This window comes from Marmota flaviventris, chromosome 3 (assembly GCF_047511675.1).
Source record: "Marmota flaviventris isolate mMarFla1 chromosome 3, mMarFla1.hap1, whole genome shotgun sequence".
Taxonomy (NCBI): Eukaryota; Metazoa; Chordata; class Mammalia; order Rodentia; family Sciuridae; genus Marmota; species Marmota flaviventris.
The window spans coordinates 124774604-124798716 of record NC_092500.1 but is presented as its reverse complement, the minus strand read 5'-3'; the positions used below and the strand labels follow the sequence as shown (position 1 = coordinate 124798716).

Below are 24113 nucleotides of genomic sequence, written 5' to 3'. Positions count from 1 at the left end.
CCAGTGAGGTACTCTGGGGGCGTGGCCTGGGTGGGCGTGACGTGGGTGGCGACGAGAGGGTTAACCGCCCCAGAGGCCCCCCCCTGGGGGCGGGGCGCGAGGCTCGCGTGTCCTATAGTGGTAGGGTCCAAAGGCGGAAGCGGACGGCTGTCCGCTCCCAGGCAACGGGGCTTCTTTTGGCTGGTTTCATCCCGATGCCCCGCGACTTCCCGGTTGGGAAGTCGAGCGAGGTTCGGGGTCGGAGTCGGAGGCAGGAGTAGGGGCGGTAGTGGGGACGGGGTCGGGGACTCTGTGTAGGCAAGAAGGACAGCCTATTGTGAGGTCCGGAGAGGGCGAACTCGAGTGTCTTGGGCGACCCAGCACAGAGCGAAGGCAGGGTGATGGGCCCTGGAGCTTTGGGGGTGCCGGGAGAGAGGAGCCGGCCAGTCGGCATGCGTGGTGAAAGGATGGGGTGCCCGGGTGAGGACCACCCATCCAGAATACCGCACTTCATATCCCTTTCTCTCCCAACTCCCCTCCAGGTCATTCCCAATCTGGAACTCAACTTTGAGAAGAGAGACGCCCCAGCAAGACTGTTTCGGGGCGTCCTCCAGCTGCTCACCTCCATGGGCCAGACGGCCCTGGCAGGGGGCAGCAACAGCACCCCCACCTCGCAGGCTCTGTATCCTGACCTTTCTTGTCCCGAGGGCTTGGAAGAGCTCCTGTCTGCTTCCCCTCCTGACCTGGGGGCCCAACGGCGCCATGGCTGGAACCCCAAGGACTGCTCAGAGAACATCGAGGTCAAAGAAGGGGGGTTATGCTTTGAGCGGCGACCCGTGGCCCAGAGCACTGATGGGGTCCGGGGAAAGAGGGGCTACTCTAGAGGCCTGCACGCCTGGGAGATCAGCTGGCCCCCGGAACAGAGGGGCACACACGCGGTAGTGGGCGTGGCCACGGCCCTCGCCCCACTGCAGGCAGACCACTATGCGGCGCTGCTGGGCAGCAACAGCGAGTCATGGGGCTGGGACATTGGGAGGGGGAAGCTGTACCATCAGAGTAAGGGGCCTGAGGCCCCCCAGTATCCAGCGGGACCTCAGGGTGAGCAGCTGGAGGTGCCAGAGAGGCTGCTGGTGGTTCTGGACATGGAGGAGGGAACTCTGGGCTACGCTATTGGGGGAACATATCTGGGGCCAGCCTTCCGCGGACTGAAGGGCAGGACCCTCTACCCAGCTGTAAGCGCTGTTTGGGGCCAGTGCCAGGTCCGCATCCGCTACCTGGGCAAAAGGAGAGGTGAGGCCGGGGGTGTGGGGAAGAAAAGAATTGTCACTAGTGGCAGTGATTTGGAATGGACCCTCAATGCTGGACAAGAGCAGAGGCTTTCATTTGACCTGTCTCCTATCCTTACTCAGTTCCAGGAATGGCTGAGGTTCTTCAAGCTGTTATCTAATTTACTTGGAGGCAAAACTGAGGCTTGGGAACAACTTGCTCATATTCTCTTGGTGAACCCTCAGAATGGAGGGAGGCTCTTGGGAGATATCAACCCTTGAGCAAGATGGGCAAAGGGTTAAATGGGTCCTGGGCTGGGTTTACAGGTCCAGAAAAGTACTGGCAGTGCCGGGTACCAAGAGTGTGTATCAGATTTCCTGGGCTCTGACCTGTACGTGCCACATACCTACTTCCTTTTCCTGTCAAATCCCAGGATGGGGCCTTTGGGGCCCTGATCATGGCTTTGGGTGGGGCTGCAAGGGAGGAGCCTCCTTGGGAACCAAATGGGACCAGTACTGGGAGTTGGCTCTGAAGTTGCAGTCTTCAGCAGAGGGCTGGTGCCTGTCCTCCTGTTACCCATGCTGAGCCACACAGTGGAGCAGGCCCATCCTTCCTTTCATTTCCTCACCCCAGCTCCAAGGCCCCTCTTTTCTTTTTTTTTTTAATATTTATTTTTTAGTTGTCAGTGGACACAACATCTTTATTTTTATGTGGTGCTGAGATCGAACCCAGCGCCCCACGCATGCCAGGAGAGTGCGTTACTGCTTGAGCCACATCCCCATCCCCTCCAAGGCCCCTCCTGAATCAAAGCCTGGGCCACCTCCACCACTAATGGGCCCATATTGGCCTATTGCTTAGAGGGCTTTAGCTAGAGCTTCAGTCCAGCTCTTTCAAGATAATCTCAGCTGTGAAATCAATTGTGATGCCTTAGATCTCCCTCAGCCAAGGTGGAGTCAGGTGTACAGCAAGAAAGAAGGGAGGCTGGGTAAGATCCTGTAGTTTGAAGATGTCTGGCTGGTGGCTGAACCCCTATTTACCTTCTCCTTCTTCTCTCTCCCAGCGGAACCACACTCCCTTCTGCATCTGAGCCGCTTGTGTGTGCGCCACGCCCTGGGGGATACCCGGCTGGGCCAGGTGTCTGCTCTGCCCTTGCCCCCATCCATGAAGCGCTACCTGCTCTACCAGTGAACCTGGGATACCAGACTGTGCTGGAGCCACTGAGGGCCTAGACCGGCAGTGAGGTTGGGTCCCTCCCCCAATTCAAGCTCTGGGGAGCTCCACAAGTCTCAGTGCTACCCAAAACAGTGTGGCAGAGAATTTTCAAGGCTGTGGCAGCCTGGTACATAAGACATTTTTTTAAAGTAAAAATACTAAGAGATGTGTTGTTATAGAAACCTGTTAATGGGGTTTTTTTGTTTGCCTTTTTAAACAAGGGTAGTCTGTGACTACCTCAAAAAGCCCATTGTGAGTTCCGGAGAGGTCCTCAAAAAGGAAAAAGATTTACAGTGAAGGAGAACAAACCGCAGACTTAGTGCCAGATGTTTTATTTTCCTTACATGTGCGAAAGCTCACATACACAACACACAGGAATTGGCACCATGGGAGAGGGAGCATCCCTGGCCTCTGAGGGGAGAATATTGGCCTTGGTGTGAGAAGGGAAAGGAACATGGTTTCTCTCTCTTGCTCTCACCAGGGCCTGAGGGGACCCATGAGCGAGCTCCATTCCTTCTACCTCTCAGTTGAGGAGAAGCCACCTTGGTGACATGTTTAGTTCTAACCATTATAGTAAGTGGTGGATTAACCTGGTTCCAACCATCACAGGGGAAAGGTATAAATGGTAAAGGAAGGTACAGTGGATTAGGCCTTGAGAGGAGGCAGATGACAACATCAGAAGCATGTGAAGGGTGAGGGTAGTTACTTGGCTTCTGGACTACCTAATCCCTGGCTTAGCGGGAAGAACAGATTGATGGCACTTATTGTTTGGCATTGATGATGTCCACAAATTCGGGCTTGAGGGAAGCACCACCCACGAGGAAGCCATCCACATCAGGCTGGCTGGCTAGCTCTTTGCAGGTTGCCCCAGTCACAGAACCTGGGGAGGAGGTAGAAAGAGGGTTTTGTCAGGGATGAGATGAATATACTCCATCCCTACCTCCATGTCTATAGTGGCTCAGCCTACTTGATAGGATTCACAAGCTAGAGCCAAACCAACTTACCTCCATAAATGATGCGAGTGCTCTGAGCCACTGCATCAGAAACGTTGGACTTGAGCCATCCCCGAAGTTTCTCATGTACTTCCTGGGCCTAAAACAAGAAGGCAGTCTAAGAAAGACCCTTTCTGCCTTTTAAAGAGGAAATCACTGGCACCAATGGAGAGAGAGTGTGTCAAGGCAAGAGCCCTGGAATCTGAGTCAGAATACTAAGGCTCCAAAACCAGCCAAGCCCTGGAATGGATGCCCTTGGACAAGTCACTGTGTTTTGGGGTTTGGGAAGCCAGGACTCCTGGGCTCAGATACCTGTTGGGGTGTTGCAGTCTTGCCAGTACCAATGGCCCACACAGGCTCATAGGCCAGGACGACCTTGTTCCAGTCCTTCACATTATCTGCAGGACACAGATCACAGAGGGAAGGGTGAACAAGGAGCTATATAGCCAATTTCCACAGAGTGTTAAGAATGATGATGGCCTACTGCCCCCTGGTGGCATCTATACATTCTGCAAGAGCAGAAGTGATTAGCTTGAAAGGAACTCCACCTTTCTTTGCAGCATGGGGTTATCAAGGCAGTCTGCAGGGCTTCTGACACCACCCCCCCCTTGGCCCCATTTGTGGCCCTGGCTAGGTTCAAAGGTCCCTTTCTCCGGAGATACCTGCGATGACCTTGGTCTGTTCGAAAACAACCTTCTCTGTGATGCCAGCTTCCCTCTCATCTAGCTTCTCCCCAATGCAGGCGATCACTCCGAGTCCCTCTGCTAGAGCATGGGCCACTTTCTGCCCAATCAGCTGTTGAGGAACAGACTTGGTGAGACACCCTTCTTGGAATAAGCATCTCTTATCTCTTCTCATGATTACTAACCTCATCTGACTCCCCAAAGACGTGCCTCCTCTCCGAGTGCCCCAGGACTACCCACGTGGCTCCACAGTCTTTGATCATGCCAGGGCTAAGGGAAGAGAGAAAGCTCAAGTTTAGCAGGAAGCACACCCTGTACCTTTCCCCTCCATGAAAAATGTGAGTGAAAGGTTCCCCACCACTTCTCTCTCCATCTCCATCTCCATCTCCATCTCACCTGATCTCCCCAGTGAAGGCCCCATTAGTCACTTTGTAGCAGTTCTGCGCAGCCACAGCAATCTTGGGATCTAGTTTCTGCCGGGCGAAGTCGATGTAGGCAGTGGGGGGTGCACAAACCACCTCTGAGGATGAGATGTTGGCATACCCAGATGAGACCAAAGGAAGCCTTCATTCTCCAGACTTCCTATCCAGTGTCTGGCAGCCCTCTAGCCTTCAACTTTCTTGGTTTTGCTTTCCTTCCCCTTTAACCCCAGCAAGATGACCTTTGTCCACTTCCCAGCCTAGGCTTTCACCCAACTCCTGGAGACTTCCAAGTATCCCTTCCAGGCTACAGCCCTCACCCTGCCCTCTGCTCTTTTAACAGCTGTGGCTCCAATTTCCTCGGGTTATTCTGGGCATGAGTACCTCCCAGACTCAGCATTCTCTGGTGGCCAATCCTGCCTCCTTTCTAAAATAGCTTATCCTCACTGAAAAAAAAAAAAAAAAAAAAAAAGAGGGGGCCAACTCTTGGGCTTGTTTTGGCGTCTTTAGGGAAATAATCGAGAAGGTGATGTCCCTTTGATCAGATCTGTGGTCTGATGATTTAGGTGGGTGGGAGGGAAGTATGGAGGATAGCACTCTTCCTGTGGTGGCAGGGAGCTGAGAGGCTCATAGCGGCCTTGCGCTTTCTCGTTTCCAGGTTGGGGAAAGCTGTAGGATCGCTCATTTACAAATGGCTCAGCTTGTTAGGCATCTACCCAGTTCCTTCCATAGAAGGCAGTAGTCACCCAGTGCCGACCGCTCAGGGGCCCAGCCCGGCGGGGCGCTGGGGAGGAGTCATGGGCTACGTGCGGAGGCGCACGGAGCCGGTTGCCGAAGGGGCAGGTAGTTGGAGGCCGCGGGTAACTAGGAGACCGCGCAAGCTCAGCCTCCACCCCCACACTCTGGCGGTGCTGTACCCCGCTTCTCCGGATCGCCCACAGAGGCTCAGGCTCGGCTCCTACCCTGGCTCAAGGCTGGTGCAAACCCAATCCACGCCCAGGGGCCATCTTCCTCCCGGGGACCCAATAATTCCTTTCCCGCCCCACCAGGCTAGAGCACCATTAAATGCCCTTCTTTCCACGTCCACACATCTCCGGTACTGCGGTTGCAGGGCCACTTCTCAGACACGCAACGACCCTTGTACTTCAGCCCTGCATCCAGGTCCACGCGGTTACCAGGACTCGGGGAGCTCGGGAGAGGGCGCTGCCACGCCCGACACTCTCCACCAGTCCCAACGGTCCCCAAGGAGGGCTCACCGGTGTCGGCGGGCACCTTGGCCGCATTCAGGGTACAGATGAGTTCCCCCAGACACTTCTTCCGCCCGTTCATTTTCCAGTTGCCCCCCACGAAGAATTTCCTGGAGGGCGCCATGGTGCTGGTGCCGGCACACTGAAGGTCAGTATCAGCGCGCAGCCGCGGCCACTGCCCGCTTATATATACTGCTGTGAAGCAGAACTCCGCCTCCTCCCCGCCCTCAGTCATGATTAGCCCGGCCCCCTGCCTGAGCGGCCTCCCCACCAGCCCAATCCCCCAACCGCCCAGTGTTGCAAAGTTCTGACGTTCCCCCTTTTCTTGTAGCAACGTTCTAGGGGTGTCCGAGGGATCAGTCGTTCTTAATTGTCTGATTTGTAGAAGTGAAAACTGTGAGACCCTGCGCTCAGGAAAACTCTCTTCATAACTTCAGCCCCCCAGAGAGGGTTCAGATGGGGTTAGCTGAGCAACTTGGACTTAGACCAGATGGCTCACTAGGACTGAGCGCTGAGGGAATGTCTCTCAGAGCCCCCTTCCCCCATCGGAGTTACCTACATCTCTGATGGCTAAGCAGACACCCTTGATCTAACCCACAATTGCTGGGAAAATACTAGGTTCAGTAGGAGGATCAGCTCATATCATCAGCTGTGCAGACAAGAGGTACTTCAGAAATCTGAAGCCAGTTAATACCCCCACCTCACCCCTGGGCGTCCCACTTTTTGCTTCAGTTGGCCAAGGCCTGAATAGAACTGTAGAGGTCCAGTAGCCACCTCAGACTTCTGGGGAAATACTTAGGCCTCTTCCTATATGACTGCCATAAGGAAGGGCTCTTTACCCCTATTTTTCCTTTGTGTTCTGCTTTTTTTTTTTTGTCACTTTATTATAGTTCCCCACCTCACATTCAATTTTCCAAGAATTTTAAAGCTAGTGACAAGTAGAAAAATGTCTAGGAGTTGGGGAGGAGCAAGAGTTTCTGAATCTGGTCCCCTGGACAATCATCTTCCCCAGCAAGATAAGTCTCCCCCAAGGTAACAAACAGGACAGTTTAGCCATTGTATTTTTATTCACATAGTGTATTTTGGCATTTTTCAGAGGACAGGGAAGAGACAGGGTGGGGGAAAGACTGAGGCAGGAGGGCAAGGGGGGGTCCCCATTTCCCTCATATCCCTCCTTGCCCAACCACACAGGAGAAAACACATAGGAGGGGAGGCACAGGTGCTCCCCTCCCCTAGAAGAGGATGCACAAAGCTACACCCACTCGCAGACACAAATAAGACCCCTCCCCTACACCAGGGGCTGGGCAGGATTACACAGAAGTAGAGCACTGTGGATTGAAGGGGCGGGGGAAGCCAACAGTCTCCTTACAGTCAGGTGGTCAGCCCCCTCCTGTCCCCTTCCCACTCTTATCCCCAAAGTCTATCGAATGCCCCTCTGCTTTGCTTGGCCATTCTCCTATGGCCTCCAGCTTCTTCCCTGCTGCTGGGGACAAAAAGAAAAAGGGTACAGAGCAGGGGGCTGAAGTTATCCCTCAGCCCCTGTCCCTCATACCAGGTGGTTTGTCCCCTGCCTTCAGTGGTAAGGGGTGAGAGCAGGTTTTAGCTGGTCACTCTCTGGTAGAAGTAGATATAGCCCAGGTCCTTGGGTGGCTTCTCAGAGGCACACACTTTCTGATCATTGTAGATCACCCATCTGATGGGGTAGGAGAAGGGACACAATAGATGAACAAACCGGGCACTCCAAGTTGCATCAACTTCATCTCTCAGCCATGGCATCTGGAGGTAATCCTGGAGCAAGGCTCCCAACATTCTCTGACTGGATCTCCATATCTACTGTCCAGCTGTTACTAGTTTGAAGGGAGCTTCCCAATCTCATAACAAGGGTCATTTCCTCTATTTGGTATATTCAGCTCCTCTAGTCTCCTTTTAACCCCCACCCCAATTCCTATGAGGCAGGGGGTCAGAAAACTTTCTCTAAGCCAGGCAGTCAATATTTTTGGTTCTGCAGGTCACCTAATCTCTGATACAACCACTCAATTTTCCTGCTGCCATATGAAAATGGCCACAGGCAGTAATACATAAAAAAGCACATTAGCTATGTCTAGTTAAACTTCATTTATACAAGCAGGTGGCCTGATTTAGCCCATGGACTGCAGTTTGCTTATCTCTGACAAAAGACATTCTCTCCATCTCAGGTGTATTCATGCCCCCTCAGGGAATCCTTTACCTCTCCCATATACATGCTAGGGATTTCCAGGTTATCCTTCCTCATTCCCATCACCACTTCTCCATTCACACTGCCAGCCCCTCACCTGCCTTCCTTCTTGATGTGGCAGACGTAGTGACCACACATGGTAGAGGTGCCCATGTGACTAATGAAGGCAAAAAGCTGATACTCTAAGGAAGAAGATAGAAGGCAGAAGAGAAATAGGACCGTGACCCTTGACAGTCCAAAGATATATATAACAGATCAAATTCAGGACAGGAGTTTTAGGGGATATGGGGTGTATCCTGGGCCAGAGTCTATCTCGGCCTCCTGGAATCCCACCCTCACAAATTTCTTTAATGGAAAGAAGCTTCTGACCCCTTGGATCTAAGGAAAGCAGAGCTGCCTTAGAATGAGGAACCTGGTATAGCAGAGTGGCTAGTTTCCACCAAGGTTTGTCCTGTTTCCTGGGAATACTCACTTCCAGGACCATCCCGGACTTTGGGTCCCACTGGCACAGACTCAGAGATGGAGTCAGCAGCTGAGCGGCCCTCCGAGATGTCCATGGCAGCTTCTGCATCCAGGTCATCAATGTGACTGAAGATCCAGTCCACAGCCCGTTCTAAACTGTTGTTCTTGGAGAGGAGGGAAGTGTTATTTTTCCTAAAAAGTTCTGGGGCAAGGATACCAACAGTGAGGGGAAGCCTTAGTTCCTACTTTGCAGCCACACAAGAGGGCACCCAGCCTTGGCTGCATTACACTTGTCCTTGGTCCTATTCGACAAGTATGAACTTCAATCCCACCACTTTGTCCACAGAGACTCCAAGTTTTTAGCTAGAACAGTCCATACCGTGGCCCGCAGAGCTTTCAGGGCCTGGTCCCTTGAGAAGCCCATAGAGACAATGGTGGTCACACAGTCCTCTGGTGGGGGATCAGCTGCTGCACTTGTGGAGCCAGGCCCACTGGAGCCAGGCAAGATGAGAGGGTTTGCAAAATCTGTGAATGTGAAGGGGTTGAAGTTTCTGGGGGAGGATGGAGGTCCTACCCTGCCACCCAACCATGTACCCACCGGTCTACCTGGATCATCCATGTGTGACATGACCCAGTTCATGGCGGCCTCAGCCCCACTATTGCCCGTGTAGTAGACAGCTTTGCGGCAGGCATCCATAGGAAAGCCCATTTCCACCAACTGTATGATAACCGATTCGTCCAACATGGGTGCTGCAGTGGGGAATGGTGGGCTCAGTAATCTGACTTCTTAGGCCACTGTTTCTATTTGCCCCTCTTCCCTCCCACACATCAGGCCCCTAGTGTTCTCCCAATCAATCATTCCATGTATTTTTCTTCCATGGACTGGTACCTGATCCCAAAACTAAAATGACTACACAATATAATGTGGGCCTGGTATCTCAAAGACTATTGATTTCCTGCCCATTCTCACAGAATGGGTACCATTTCTGGAGCATGATTTCCCCACCCTACTAAAACCAAGGAGGTAACAAGAGCAGAAAAACAATCAGTGCTATTGCCATTCACAATGAATGAGGATGTGGCTGGGAGTGCTCCAGTCAGTTTCCATGTCCATCCAAAGAGGGCAGAAGAATTATGAAAGGGAGGACAGGAGAAACACAAAGGACAGGGCCAGGGGAGGCAGGCAGAGAAGCCCCCCAACAATCAGGAAGGTAGAGAGACAGGCAGGAAGAAGAGTCACTAACATGTTGGAGAGGAGAAGTGAGGGGAGCAGAAGGAGTCTTCGTCTTCGTTGCCATAGAAACCAAGGCTACCTTTGGGCTCATCCGGAGTGACCAGGGGTGGGGCAATGTCAGGCAGCTCCTCCTCTCCTGGCTGCAGCCCTGTACCCCTCAATTGGGAGATGTCTAGCTCCTCTGGCATCTCAATGGACACATCTACAATTAGAAGGGCAAGGAAAGGACCACCTCAGCAGCTCCTTGAGGCTCACTTGTAAAGGCACTTTGGAACTCGCAAACCCCTGCCCATATCCTGGAATTACTCTGAAATGAGGGACTGCTAAAAGCAGTACCAACTTTGGAATTGCAATGTAACATAAATACTAGTGAGTCCAGGAGTCGGGAGAGCTGGATTCTAGTCCTAGATCTACCACTGTGACTAGAGACAAGGCAGGGGCTCTGGCTTGTGAGACAAAATGACTGTACTGCTGTGGGTCTTAACTTCTTTATCTAAAAACTGAAGGTAAACCAGCAGTCTTCAAGTTATGGCAAGGGACCTGTAAGAGTCATGAGAATTAACTGTTTCAAGATTATCAAAATGAAAACATCTTATCAATTATAAGACCAAAACCAAAAAGAATCAATTTTTAGTTGTAAATCATAACTATGAAGTCAAAGTTGTGTGTGTGTGTGTATGCACGCACAAGCGCAATACTAAGGATTACTCAGAGGTACTCTACTACTGAGCTATATACCCAACCCTTTTTATTTTTTAATTTTGAGACAGAATCTAAGTTGCCAAGGTTAGCCTCAAACTTGTTATTCTCCCACTTCAGCTTCCCCAAGTCAAGTTGCTGGGATTATAGGAGTGTACTACCAAATTACCATATTCAGCTAACTACTTTTTTTTTTTTGTGCAGTGCTAGGAATGGAACCCAGGACCTTGAGCATGCTAGGCAAGTCCTCTACCACTGAGCTACACCCCCAGCCCCAAATTAGTCTTTTAATAGTTTTAGTCAGTACTTTTCAAACTAAATACATTTTGAAATATCTAAGATAATTTTTTCCCCATTGAGAAATACCAGTTTATATGTACTAAGGTCCTTTCTTTCTCTAGCATTTTCTCCTTCACCACCCTCATACCAGCCACCATACCCAGTTTCTTGGGCACCCAGTCTAAGCCGAAGGTGAACTTCTTGATCTGGATGACCAGGTAGTCAGGGAATGAGGCAAACCGTGTGGTCCTAAGGAAGAGAGAATATGATGGAACCCAGAGACCCCAGGGCTCTCCCCTCTTGAAACTCCTACCTTGGGGCTTGGCCTCTCCTGAATAGAGTCCCAGAAAATGTTCCACACTCCTCCTCCTCCCCTAGGCAGGCATTTGGTTCCAGCAACAAAGGAACTGTAGAAGCCAGAAGGAGGGCTGTTTTGTTGGCAAGTGCAGCAAAGGCCTGGGGGCTGAATCCCTGAGACTGAAGCATTCCTTTAATCTTAGGCTTGTGTCAGAGACCATTTGCTGGAAGTCCAAATTCTGCCCAGAGCTGATACTAAGTGCCTGTGCTCTGCCATAACAGAGGAAGGAAATACAGAGAGGCCACACCGGAAAAAGACTCTACTAAGAAAGAAGAGGGACTAGTGGTACAGGATGAGGTAACAGAGTTCATCACCCATGTCTATCCTTGTCAGGATCTACTGGTTCCCTCAGGAGGGATCACTAATTCCTAAGATTCAATCCTGAGATCCAACCGTAAGGATTAAAAAATAGCCAAGAGGCAGATATATGTTTTTAGGAATTACTCTGCCACAGGCCTGCAGCCTAAGCCCAGGCTAAAAGGACTTACTTGACAGCTACTGACTTGGCCTGCAAGGCCGTGCTCCAGAAGTCATCCACCTGCTCAGGAGCCCCATAGGCCTCTAGGCAGGAGCTGAAGGGCACCTGAGCACGAACCAGTTCTGGCAATGGCACCTTCTCCTCTTCAGCTTGCCGCTTCTTCTCCTCATACTCTAGAAGCTCCTCTGGTGAAGAGAATCAGATAGTGGGTTCTTAGAGAATGCTGCCTCTTTACCTTCATCTATATTAAGGCCTAGCAGAACAAGCAACCCACCTTTGTTAAGGGCTGCATCCATGGGCACGGGCAGCTGCATGATGTAGTCAACTCGCTGGGTGTACTTAACCTTCTCTGTGGCGAGGCACTTGATCTTTTCCTCCACCAAGAAGCGGAACACTTCATTAGGATTTTCAGAGCTCCGGCAATTCCTCTATGAGAAAAAGGCAGGGTAGGGAGGTGTGGGGAGCCAAGGAACAGAACAACCTTGGTTAACTGGGAGACGGAAATGGATGGAAGATGACTATTTGCGGGCATGGGGATGCAAAAGGAGAGTAAAAGCCTCCCTTAATTAAACATCTTCTTGACCCAATTCTGACCCCATCATAGCATTGTGGGACTGTATTGGAAGGTGCTTATATTTTTCTTTTTGTGGTAAAAGAAAAATAGGGACTGAACCTAGGGGCACTCTACTGCTAAGTTATGTCCTTACCCTTGTTTATTTTTGAGACAGAGTCTCACTAAGTTGCTGATGCTGGCCTTGAGATCTTCCTGCCTCAGCCTTGCTGCATTGCTGTGATTACAGGTGTGAGTCACAACTCCCAGCTAGGTGCTTATTCTGTCATTTTCTTTCTTTCTTTTTTTTTTTTATATTTTATTTTTTTAGTTATCGGCGGACACAACATCTTTGTTTGTATGTGGTGCTGAGGATCGAACCCAGGCCACACGCATGCCAGGCGAGCGCGCTACCGCTTGAGCCACATCCCCAGCCCTCTGTCATTTTCTTTTCTTCTTTTTTGCAATGCTGGGGATTGAACCCAGCTAGGCAAGGGCTCTACCACTGAGCAATATCTGTAGCCTGCTTGGGCCATTTTCTTTGGGTCTATCCTCAATTAGACTACAAGCCCATCAAGGGTAAGGATTATCACTTGTCTTGACTATTCTCCTTAGGAACAAACACTACTCATAGGGCAGGCTCAGTGCAAGATTGTCAGGTTACAAGGATAAGACTGGGTTGATGTGGACAAAGGAAAGGATGGGCAAGAGGGAGTGAGAGTGAACTGAAGGCAGAGTGAAGGAATGTGAAGTGTGGACCCTTTGCCATCTTTCAGCCCTTACCTCCACCATGTTGATAAGGTGAAGGAAAAATTCCTGGGCATCCTGCTGCCGATTGGTGGAGAACTCAGGGTGGCCCTTGCCAATGAGGGCCTTGAACATCCGAGGGGCAATGCCATCTTGAACTTCCTAGGAAGAGCCAGGACAGGGACTGAGCTGGGTCTGAGGCCTTCAAGTGGCCTTCTTTAGACATCTCCTAAACTTATTTCCCCCAAATTCCAGATCCTGAAAGTGATAAAATCCCAAACTTACCTTTTGTTCTGGCACCTGCTCCCCATCACCAGACTCTGGTGCTGGCTTGGAATACTCTCCCGAAAGAAGGCCATGGCCCAACTTGGCCCTGTGTTAATAGCCAAGGAAACCATTTAGCTTCAGTCAACTGGAGGTTCTCACAGCTATCTTTATCTTTTCCTCCCCAATTCAACCCTGCTCATGGACTTCCTTAGACAACTCTCAAAAATGTGGGGAAAAAAAAAATGCATAGGAATCCAGCTCAAGGCAGACAACATGTTCAAAAGCAGTCACCCAAAACCTTTTACTATCTAGAGGCTCAACTGCTGCCCACCCTAGATGGTCACAGAAGAGAAAGAAGGCATATTGGCCAGGCATGGTGGTACATGCCTGTAATCCCAACAACTTGGGAAGCTAAGGCAGGATGATTTCAAGTTCAAAACCAACCTCAGTGACTTAGTAAGGCCTTAAGCAAATCAGCAAGACCCTGCCTCAAATAAATAATAAAAAAGGCTGGGGGTGTGGCTTAGTGGTAAAGTACCCCTGAGTTTAAAGCCCAGTACTAAAAAATAAAAAAAGCAAGCAAGCAAGCAGGCACATAGGCTGAGACTCTCAAATGCCTTTATACGTAGGACCTGACTACATACACCTGGGTGCTGAAGTCCTGGGTAGGGTCTGTCGGGGCATTCTGGAAGATCTTCTCCAGCTTATCCACGTACCTAAGGGTCAAAGGAAGATAACTGGAGGGACATCTAACCCAAGCATTGAAGAAAAGGGAAGGGAACAATTTATCTATTAATTCTATGAACAGGCTCAACCCAAAGTGGGGAATTACTGTGGTTAATTCCCCAGCAACTTGTCCATTCTCCCTTTCTCAACTAAATCAGCATGAGTGTCCTTCAAGGTACTCTTCCCTGCCTCCTCCCTGAGATAAAGCCAGGGAAGGGAGAAGACAGCCTGGAATTAGGATAGAGTTTATATTCTATTGGACAGAACTTGTCAACACATTCTAAGCTCTCACATTCTGTTTCCCAATTAGATAGTAAACTTGTTTATGCTAAGAATCTGCCTTTCTTCTACATTAATGTCTTAAGCTCTCCTCTCTCCCCCCGAAGTACTACATGTCCATGTTAGGTGTTCATCTGATGTCACTGCCTAAAATAAAGATCACCTGCTAACCCTTCAGGCCATCAGAAGGCCACGAGGGCCCTGGGATTTGGTGTTCTACACTATCAGTAATGGATGTGTGTGTTGGGGCAGCTCTAAAACTTGCTCTCCTCACAGCACACCACCAATAGAAACTATTTAAGACTGAGATCAAATACACAGGTACTGAGGGCAGCTGAAGAAGAATATGCCCAGAGGTTAGTAACCAGGAGAAGAGTTGGGGATGTTAAGCAAACGGGTCAGTAGTGGGGAAAGGGAACCACTCACTTCCTCTGGAAGTCAGGGATGCTGAAGAGCACCTGGACCACTGAGTTGAGGTAGCAACTGTTACCCAGATTCCGGATGCCTGTGTAGCCGGGCCCAAAGAGGGGCTTAAGTGGCACACCTGACTCCTGGATCAGCTCCCATTCACCAATCCGCTGGTTCATATCTATCTCCAACTCAGTCATCGTCTTGTCCGTCTATATGGGAAGTGACACTTTAGACCAGATGAGAACTCAGCCCTGTATTTTTTTATACTGATCTCTCAGAGTTTAGGATGACACCCAGCTATAACCCAGAATTATTGGAATTATGGACTTCATCAGGGAGGCATGTTGAGTTATCAACCAATCCAAGTTTTGGAAGGCCACAGGTAACAATCCCTGGGGCTGTCATCAGACCTCTGCTTGAATGAGAGAATGAAATGAGTAAGACTCCTTCTATCTAAAATGGTTTTTCCATTCTAAAGTTACTCCTACTTGCCCTTCGGATTGTCATTTGAGGAGCACATCTTTAGGGAGAGGGAAATATCCCTTGATTCCCTAGACTATGCCAAGTTCCCTTGCTCTAAAGTATTGCAGTATACTACCCTCACTTCTCTTTCACAGTTTAATTATTCACTTATTTGTGTATGTAACTAATGCCTACCTTTCCTTCTGGAATATAAATCTATGAAAACTTGGACCACATTTGTATCATCATAGTGACTAGCACATAGTAACTACTCAGTAGCATTCACAGAATAACTAGATTGTAATGCATTCCATTGTTGTCATGTATTTTAAATAAATAAATAAATAAAAAACTAAATAATTCTAGAAGGTTCTTCAAGGGGCTAGGGATATAGCTCAGTGGTAAAGCACTTGCCTAGCATGTGCGAGGACCTGGACTCAATCCTCAGGACCAAAAAACAAAATAAATATATATATATAGAAAGTTCTTCCAGGGAAGCCCACATATATGGGGACTGGGTTAACTGTGGAAGCTCTGTCCAAAACCCCCCTCAGCCTCAGGCAGAAATTAAAAGAATCGGAAGCTAATGAGGATCTCACCTTCTGCATCTTCAGCATGTCAATGCCGAAGTGGGACAGGTGCTCAGCCAGGCTGGGGTCCAGGACCATATCATCCTCATCGTATGAATACACATCTAGAACAGAAGACAGACATGGAGTTAGGGGATGTGGATGAGGGTAGCGTGGCCACCCACCCCATCTCCTTTCCAGAGGGGCCTTGGTCAGATAGAAGGACAGTCTGTAAGGGTCACCCTCTTGGCTCCCAAGAATATTAGTGAGGTCACAAGTCTTTTTGGGATAAGCTGTCAGGATGATGGAGTGAAACAGGGTGAGGATTGAAATTAAGTGTGATTCTGACTCTATTCCTGTAGCATAAGGTACTAGGATAAGTTTGGAAGAATAATCAATAAATAAAGACAGTTAACTTTAGGAAGCAGACTAGGATTTGTGAGGGAGTGTTGAAAATTTACAGTATTTTAATTTTTATAAAGAGAATGCATTTGTGCATTATTAATACCATACAAAATGAGTAACAATTGAAAAATTAAGTGTAGAAGGGGGAGAATAATACCAGCTCCATCAGGTGTGATGGTCCCCAGCTTGACAGCTAATGGGTAGCCTGTCTCCCTATAGTGCTCCACAGCATGGTTGTTGCCCCCACTGCCATCAAAGTAGCGTCGGCCACAGAGGATGGAGCCATCTGTCAGGTTGAGCCACAGGTTCTCTCTCATATCACACTTGGAGCACTTCCAGCCACTACCCAGGAAGAAGAAAGTTAGCTAAAATATGGGTCAGGGATACATGGGACTGGTAGGGAGAGAAGACTCTACAGGCTCCCTGTCAGTCCAAGAACCCACTCTTCTCCTTTGGATGTCTCCTGCTTTTTTTTTTCCACCGTCCCCCAAGTCTCCCTCCCTGTCCCACTCCCTAGCCTCTCTCCCACCAGATCCCCCAAAGGGTAGACTCTTTGCCCTTGCTCTGGGGGTTGTGCCCAGAGGTAGAGGGGCCAGGCCTCACCAGGGAGGGATCCGAGCAGGGTTGTCCAACTGCTTGAGGTTGAAGGCATGCTTAGATACCTGCCGAACTTCCCCATCCCAGGCCTGTACCTCCTGCTTTCGGGAGGCTGAGTCAGCTGAGAGTAGGGCCTCTACTGCACTGGTCACCTGGGTGAAGCAGAGGGTCAGACAATACCGAACCCCTGCCTGACATGCTGCTTTCCCACTTGGTCTTCAGCTTTGTCAGTGTTGCCCAAGCCACCACTACTCCAGCCCTTCTTGCCCTAGCATCTTTGGTGGGAAGGGAAGACATTCATACCCGATCTCTGACAATGTCAGGTAGCCCCCCCAACCCATCCCGGGCAATCTCCAGGTAATCTGGCAAAATGACAATCTTCACATCCTCGTCATATTCAAACTTCTCCTCGGTGAGGTCAAATCCGCCTTCAACACCTGGTGGGACAGGGAAAAAGAGGGAGAGTAGGGCAACCACTACAGGTCAATGCCCCTCCTTCAATACAGCACTTTACTTTGTCCCTTCCAGAGCTCTAGAGCCACTGTTCAGACCCAGGGCTTTCCTAGTACCACTGAGAGCATGAAAGACCAATTTGGGAGACTAGGACTGCAGTGGAGCTCACCAATAGCCAGCCGGGTAGGCTTCTTACGCGGTGGGTCACCAGTGCCTGCAGTAGTGTCCTCTTCTTTCTACAATGAAGGGCAAGGGCAGGATCAGCAATGAGCACCAGGGACAAAACAAATGGGGAAGATGGAGAGAATTTAGTGGTTAATCTCTGAATGGACTAAAGCTAAAAAACATCTGTGCTTTTTTTTTTGTAAATATAAATGAACAGAATGCCTTTATTTTGTTTATTTTTATGTGGTGCTGAAGATCAAACCCAGTGCTTCATGCATGCTAGACAAGGTCTCTGCCACTGAGCTACAGCCCTAACCCATTTGTGCCAAGATTTAATGACATAAATAAAAGTAGGTGAAAGAGAGAAACTGAGGCCAACAGCGGGTCAGAATCAAACAGATTCAAAATGAGTACCCTATGGAAAGTGTCTTATCCTAGCCTGGGCTTACCGGGCGCCGGGTCCGACGGAGGTGTAGGTAGACGCGCTGGCCAGTCTTATTAAAATGTCTCTCCACATACTGTTTCCCAAAGCCCAGGAATGTGTTCATACAGATGTAGAGGCCACCCTCAGACTCCTGCAGGGCACGAGGCAAGGAAGGAAACACAAGGAGGATGAAGCCTGGCCAGGTGGGGAAACCAAGGACATGGAGTCAGAAAATGCTGGTTTCCAGAAAGGTTTCTATTTTCTTAATACTGTGGGGCCCTTGGCAACTTATTTAGCCTTTTAGGACTTTACGGAAGATGGCTGAGATTCTCCTCCATTTCCTTCTGTGACTGTGGTAACAGCCAACAAGGACACCAAGAAGCTGAGTAACATTTCTCAGGTACCATTGATCTTCCCCCCCCCACCTTTTTTTTTTTTTTTTTTTCTTTTTGGGTACTGGGGATTGAACTCAGGGGCACTCAACCACTGAGCCATATCCCATCCCCAGCCCTATTTTGTATTTTATTTAGAGACAGGTTTTCACTAAATTGCTTAGTGCCTCACTTTTTTTTGAGGCTGGCTTTGAATTCATGATCCTCCGGCCTCAGCCTCCCAAGCCACTGGGATTACAAGTGTGTGCCACTTTGCCCAGCTTCCCTCTTTTTTTTTTAAGTACCTTTATTTCATTTATTTATTTTTATTTTTTTATGTAGTGCTGAAGATCAAACCCAGTGCCTTCCATGTGCTAGGCAAGCACTCCACCACTGAGCTACAACCCTAGCCCCTCATCTGACCTCTTGCTCCCCCTTTGGGCTTTGGATCCCAATAATCACACAGGATACCCTTCATCTCTTTCCTAGGGCCAAGAGTTCTAGAAAATAAATGGGGATCAAACAATGTAGGCTTCCAGGGCCAGGGATTATACTCAGAAGGAAAAGGGGTCCTTTTCTTGGGAAAGGAAAGATGTCAGATGCTGGGACACCACAACAAACTTTATCTGATCTCCATAACTTAGAAAACCTTTCAGACTGGAAAAGCAGAAATTCCAGCACAGAACAATACACCTGACCCTGAGTTTGCTAAGAGCCTAGACCTTTCCTTTCCCATACTGACTAGGAAAACTGAACACTGGTCCATACTGTTGAGTCCTTCCTTTCCTCTCCTGTTGAAGCCTGGCTCCAGGGAACCATGCCTTGTTTGAGATTCACAGCTAAACCTGAACCTGTCTAGTAAGGCCAGGAAGTCCAGCATTCTACAGCCACCAGCCCCCAACTCCTGCCCTCTGACCAATAAGATCCCCACTGAAATTCAACTTCCAACAACAAAGCCATCCCCTTCTGAGAACAATTTAGCAATACTTGCTGAAACAGCTAGAACACATACAACCCAAGAAGAACAAGAGAAGATAAGTGTCTACCCCTCAAAGCTGAGCAAGTCTACAAAGGCTTTTGTAAACAAGAGTGCTGGAGAAGGTGGGAAAGGGAACTGGAAAAAATCATGTCTTGTCTCAGTTACAAGTCTTTGAGCAACAGGCATCCTCTAGCTGAAATAAAATTTCTCTGCTCTGATATTAAAAAAAGGGCACTGTCTAAGTTTGTTCTTGGGCCCATCAATTGTTCTGTACCTCTTCCTATGATGCTATTACTGCAATGTTCATAAAACAAATAGAGCATCTCTAACAGGAAGGTCAGCTAAACCTTTTTATTATGATTTGAAGATAACCAAATATGCTAGAAGTTGGTTAGCAAACTAGGTCACACTGAAGATATTCTGACTTGGAATGAAAAAGGAAAAATATCAGAAAATTAGAAAAAAAAAACTTTTTTGTATTAAGCAAAGAAGTTACTAAGGAGAGAGAGAGAGAAAAGAGAGAATTAAGTATAAAGAGGGACCCACTGACTTCTACCATCTGCTGGTAATTAAGAAAAACCTTTCCCTCCTGGAAGGACAGTGGGAGCTCCTAAATGATTAAACTCTTCAGTTGGAAATAAAAGATGATGGTTTACCATGAATTGGGAACCCTGAAGCTCTGCTCCAAGCATCCTCTTTTACCTCTGCCAAACCCAGACTTCAGAGAAGCAGCACAATATCTGGCCCGGATCAAAATCCAGCAACCAAGCAAACCACAAATCACAGTGATGGTTGTGAACTGGGCCTCACATCATGCTGCTATACTCAGCATTGGTGATGCATTAATGAAGCCTTTCCACTCTGACTTGCAGTTTTCAAGCCATGAGCTGGTCTGGCTGAACACCCTGGGCAGGGCCCAGCAGTGGCTTAAGGGGAGGGGTGGTGAGGGGGGCGGATCCCAACCAAGCTGCTGCCCTCTCTGTTCAGGCCTGGAGGCTAGTCTCAGGTTGACGGTGACAGAGGAAGGCAGAATGGCAGGAAGGGAGGTAACGGGTGGGATCTTGCAAAACGTGAAGCACAGTGTGGGTGGCAGCTTTGTCTAAGTAGACAAGGGTGGGAGCAGGATGGGAAGGGGCCCCTAATATCCTCCAAGAAAGAAAGCATCCCTGTAGGAATACTTTAAAAGGGATTCTCTCAACTCCCTGTGATGGGCGGGGAGGGGGGAGGAGAGGGGGCTGCAGCCGTAGTTCACTTCAAAGGCGAAAAAAAGCTTTCCTTTTTCCTCTCTTCCCTACCACTAATGACCCACCTCCCCGCCCCCTATCCATATTAGCCATGGTGGAGGCTAACTCCGTCTTCCTCAGAATCGGTTTTCTTCACAGCCCACTTCCAGACTATTAGCCGCTTCCAACTGCAGTCCCCACCTTCTCAACCCCAACCCCGGCCCAGAACATTGGGGAGTCGCCCCCAGCCTTCCGACGTGAAACTACAAAACCCGGAGAGCCGTGCGCGACAGGCAGGGCCAACTCCCAGGCTTTCGCAAGGGGCCGATGGAGGATGTAGTCCGACCATTGGGTTGCAACCCTGGCTTAGAACGACAACGAGGACAGTGAGCAACTACAATGCCCACAGTGCTCCACGAGACCCGAAGCGGGCGAGGCGAGCACGGCGGCTTCCGGGGGCGGTAGTCACAGGACAGACCCATCTAATGAAAAGCAACGGCAAAGAGGAGCGTGGGAGACTACAAACCCCAGGGTGCATCGCAGGGAGGCGGTAGCGCAAGCCTTGCAGGCCCCGGCAGAATGACCAGGGCGATGGAAGGAAGTCGTGTTCTCTGCGGGTATGGGGAATGGGCTTACCGGCGTGTCGAAGGAGAAGGCGCACTCGTCTTTGTGGACCCGGTCTCCAGCCTTGGGGACCCGGATAGTCGGTAACACTGACAGCAGCGCCTCCTCACTCAGCTCCGCCATGACACCGGCAGCAGCTCCTCCACACACAACGGCTCCCACCGTTCCCAGTCCCCCACCCCTGCTCTCCCGTCCAATGAGCACTACTCGTTAGGTGCATGCGCTGAAGGCAAGACGCGCGAGAATGGCAGTTGGAGGCAGCCAGGCTGCTAGCGCTCCGCCCTCTGCCCTACTCTTGGCTAAGGCCAATGAAAAGCGCTCCTAATGCAATTGATGGTCAAAAGGACCAATCCCACTCTTCCAGGGTAGGAGCGCATGTAGAGCAGCCAGGTGGTCTCCAGAGTTGCGACTGCTCGGACACAGGGACCCTTGCAGTTCCTTCGCGTGAAGAGCCGAAACCGACGGTTGTTTAAACCTCTCCACTTCTGAAACTTTCCTGGGGTTTCGTCCAATCGGAAAGTATAAGGGTGGTTGTTTTCTTGGTATTTGAACAGAAGGTCTCCAGTGAGGCGGAGTTTGAGAGGGTTAACGTGAGTGATAACTCCGTCAACCAATAAGGATTACCATCTCGTCTCAGAAAACCACCATAACTATCTGAATTTGTGAATAATAACGTAATCATTCATGGTTCTATTTTATTTAATAAAGTCATTTATGTTTAAAACTAGAGGTCTCAGTGAAGACTGGCATTAATCAAAATTTCACCACGTACAGCTCACAGACCGATTATAAAAAAAGTCCCCACCTACCAAGGAGGCGTCACCCTTGGGCAAACCAAGCCCTTTCCTCCGCAGTCCTCATGATAGACATCCTCATAGACCAATGGCTTCCTTCTTTGGGGGCGGGTCTCACGTAGCAAGCCTATGGGAGCATACGTCGAAACAGCCAATAGAGTAAGGGTGAGGGGCGTGGCGGGAAGTTTGAAACTCCTAGCTTCCGGAGTTGAGTCTGGCGCTTGCTTGTGTGCACCCAAAAGTCCAGTTGGGGCCAGGTAAGTGATTTGAGTAAATTAATGAATAAGATAGAAGATCCGGCAGACCCAGAATGAGTCCTTTTCTAAACGACTCATAGAGTAGTCATTACCCTGCAGACGCCTCTGAGCCAGTGACTAGGAAGTTCCTCAGCTTGAAAAATTGAGTGATTTGGAGTCAGAGGTCCTACATGGTCGCAGTAAAAGCTGAGACTTGAGTCACTTTTCACAGGCATCCTCTCCTCTACCCTTGCCGGGCCCTGCCCCCGCCCCTAGTGAAGATGGGCTCAGCCAAGAGCGTCCCAGTCACTCCAGCGCGGGCTCCACCGCACAACAAGCATCTGGCTCGAGTAGTGGACCCTCGTTCACCTAGTGCCGGCATTCAGCGCACTCCCATCCAGGTATTCGGCCATCAAAAGGTGGAGAAACTGAATCCTTAGGCCTCTGCCTAACCTGATTCTGGGAGAGCCCTCATACCCCCACCCCACCGGAGCCTTATTTTCTTACATGCTCATTCTGCATGGGGTAGGTTGAATGTCTGAGAGCCTTGTTAGCAATTCCTGCCTGGAAAATGGGGAGGAGATAAGAAAATCAGGGCCCAGACTTGTTCTAGCCTATTGTCCTGACAGGTGGAGAGCTCCCCACAGTCAAGCCTACCAGCAGGAGAACAGCTGAAATGTCCAAAACAGGCCCTGGACTCAGATCCCCGCTCACCTACTCTTGGCATTGCACGGACACCTATGAAGACCAGCAGTGCAGGTAAGTGTTGGACCCAGGGACTGTTGATGAGGCCATCCTTTATTATTCTTGGGTGGAGTCAAGGTGATGAAGCCATCCTTTCAGGACATTTTTTTTTTTTGAGCAGGGGGAGGTGCTGGGGATCTAACTTGGGGCCTACTGCATGCTCTGACACTGAATTACATCCCCAGTTTGCATCTCACTCTTATCAACATTTTGCCCTCTCACTTTGATTTCATTCTTCCCATTCCCTCAACCACCCAGACACAAGCCCTAAGGTTCCTGTATCTTTCCCTCCTTGCTGAATGATTTGTATCATTATAAATTTGTATCCTAAAAGAAGATTACTACTTAAGTCATTTTTTTTTTTCCTTTAGACCCTCAGAGTCCAGTGATGAGAGAGCTAAGTGAAGTATTTGAGTCTGAAGCCTCCAAATCAGATCCTCCCCCAGAATCTGTTCTGCCCCTGGGAGTACCTTCATCTTCTGAATTGGACTTGCCTCTGGATACCCAGTTATCCCTTGAGGACCAGGTGCTACCTTGGAACGACACTGAGCTCCCTTCCAAACAGGTGTCTTCCCAAGAGGATGCAAGACATCCCACAGAAACCCCTGTGGCCAGCCAGAGCTCAGACAAGCTCTCAAAAGACCCTGAGAGTCCTCGATCTTCAGGTATAAAATCTAAGGGCAAGGTATAGGGAAGAGAAAATAGGATAATATCCTGGGATAATGTACATGGATGAGTATGGGGAAAATAAACTGCAAGCCCCCTATTTTGAGTACTTGCTTTAACACATTACTTACTCTAGGTTCTAAGCGCAGTAGACGGAAACCAAACAAGGTCCTAGGGAGATCCCCCCTCACCATCCTGCAGGATGACAACTCCCCAGGGACCCTGACACCACGGCAGGTAAAGAGAAAGGGTGAAAGCTGTTACTAAGATATCCAACATAGAGGGTGGGAGACCCTTTTACCCAGGTCTTCCCTCTCCTGAACAACATCTATCCCCTGTTCCCCCAACTCACATACTGCCTTTTGCAGGGTAAGCGACCTTCTCCCCTAAGTGAAAATGTTAGGGAATTAAAGGAAGGAGCCATTCTTGGAACTGGACGACTTCTGAAAACTGGAGGACGAGCATGGGAGCAAGGCCAGGACCATGACAAGGAAAACCAGCACTTTGCTTTGGTAGAGAGCTAGGCCCTGTGTCACCCCTATACTGGATTCACCTTGGGCCCGGTGATATTCTGTTTCCTGTCACCCCTTCTTTCCCAGGGAGACTGAGGAAAAGCTTATTTTCTTTGATTCCTCCAAAACTACCAACTCTGGGACTTAGAATTTTATCAGAGTTACTTTTTGTCTTGTATATTTCTTATGTATTAAAGGAAATTATTTTAAATGATGCTTTTAAGAGACCTAAAGCTTGCAATGGCTCTTCTGTATGTAGAATGGCAACCTTGTGTTCCCTGTGTATCTCCCCACTGATACTTCTGAGTCATTTTTGCATACCTTCCTTAAGTCATGGTGTTCCCCAAGGCTCTTTCTTTAGCCCTTTTCTCTTGTTCTCTTTTAAG

At 49.4% G+C, this 24113-nt stretch overlaps 4 protein-coding genes across 12 annotated transcripts; 2 read left to right on the top strand and 2 right to left on the bottom strand.

Annotated features, from left to right (window-relative positions):
- The first annotated feature begins 130 nt into the window (after nucleotides 1-130).
- Nucleotides 131-2639, top strand: Spsb2 (splA/ryanodine receptor domain and SOCS box containing 2). 5 transcript variants are annotated; one of them, XM_027951083.2, is made up of 3 exons: nucleotides 131-230; nucleotides 522-1269; nucleotides 2306-2639. In XM_027951083.2, exons 1-3 carry the CDS (start codon nucleotides 195-197, stop codon nucleotides 2431-2433), a joined length of 912 nt encoding a protein of 303 aa, XP_027806884.2. In that variant the 5' UTR covers nucleotides 131-194; the 3' UTR covers nucleotides 2434-2639. The 5 variants fall into 5 exon arrangements, with proteins under 5 accessions (XP_027806884.2, XP_027806887.2, XP_027806885.2 ...); XM_027951086.2 differs by having other exon boundaries at nucleotides 172-250; XM_027951084.2 differs by lacking the exon at nucleotides 131-230 and adding an exon at nucleotides 238-256.
- Nucleotides 2640-2773: 134 nt separating this feature from the next.
- On the bottom strand, nucleotides 2774-6033 carry Tpi1 (triosephosphate isomerase 1). The gene is made up of 7 exons (XM_027951087.2): nucleotides 5808-6033; nucleotides 4529-4652; nucleotides 4318-4402; nucleotides 4112-4244; nucleotides 3762-3847; nucleotides 3462-3549; nucleotides 2774-3337 (listed from the first exon to the last, which is right to left on the bottom strand). Exons 1-7 carry the CDS (start codon nucleotides 6031-6033, stop codon nucleotides 3219-3221), a joined length of 861 nt encoding a protein of 286 aa, XP_027806888.1. The 3' UTR covers nucleotides 2774-3218.
- Nucleotides 6034-6846: 813 nt separating this feature from the next.
- Usp5 (ubiquitin specific peptidase 5) lies at nucleotides 6847-20979 on the bottom strand. Of its 4 annotated transcripts, none has more exons than XM_027951104.2 (20): nucleotides 20788-20975; nucleotides 17604-17729; nucleotides 17159-17225; nucleotides 16840-16973; nucleotides 16543-16688; nucleotides 16097-16281; nucleotides 15565-15659; nucleotides 14519-14712; nucleotides 13732-13803; nucleotides 13106-13193; nucleotides 12857-12982; nucleotides 11798-11951; nucleotides 11534-11708; nucleotides 10848-10936; nucleotides 9720-9911; nucleotides 9082-9225; nucleotides 8855-9000; nucleotides 8486-8639; nucleotides 8111-8195; nucleotides 6847-7491 (listed from the first exon to the last, which is right to left on the bottom strand). In XM_027951104.2, exons 1-20 carry the CDS (start codon nucleotides 20896-20898, stop codon nucleotides 7398-7400), a joined length of 2577 nt encoding a protein of 858 aa, XP_027806905.1. In that variant the 5' UTR covers nucleotides 20899-20975; the 3' UTR covers nucleotides 6847-7397. The 4 variants fall into 4 exon arrangements, with proteins under 4 accessions (XP_027806905.1, XP_027806906.1, XP_071466468.1 ...); XM_027951105.2 differs by having other exon boundaries at nucleotides 9789-9911; nucleotides 20788-20974; XM_071610367.1 differs by having other exon boundaries at nucleotides 17604-17773; nucleotides 20788-20870.
- Nucleotides 20980-21771: 792 nt separating this feature from the next.
- Nucleotides 21772-23954, top strand: Cdca3 (cell division cycle associated 3). Of its 2 annotated transcripts, XM_027951148.1 has the most exons (6): nucleotides 21772-21826; nucleotides 22038-22206; nucleotides 22435-22564; nucleotides 22921-23214; nucleotides 23352-23452; nucleotides 23584-23954. In XM_027951148.1, exons 2-6 carry the CDS (start codon nucleotides 22087-22089, stop codon nucleotides 23737-23739), a joined length of 801 nt encoding a protein of 266 aa, XP_027806949.1. In that variant the 5' UTR covers nucleotides 21772-21826; nucleotides 22038-22086; the 3' UTR covers nucleotides 23740-23954. The 2 variants fall into 2 exon arrangements, with proteins under 2 accessions (XP_027806949.1, XP_027806951.1); XM_027951150.1 differs by lacking the exon at nucleotides 22038-22206 and having other exon boundaries at nucleotides 21790-21826.
- The last annotated feature ends 159 nt before the right edge of the window (nucleotides 23955-24113 follow it).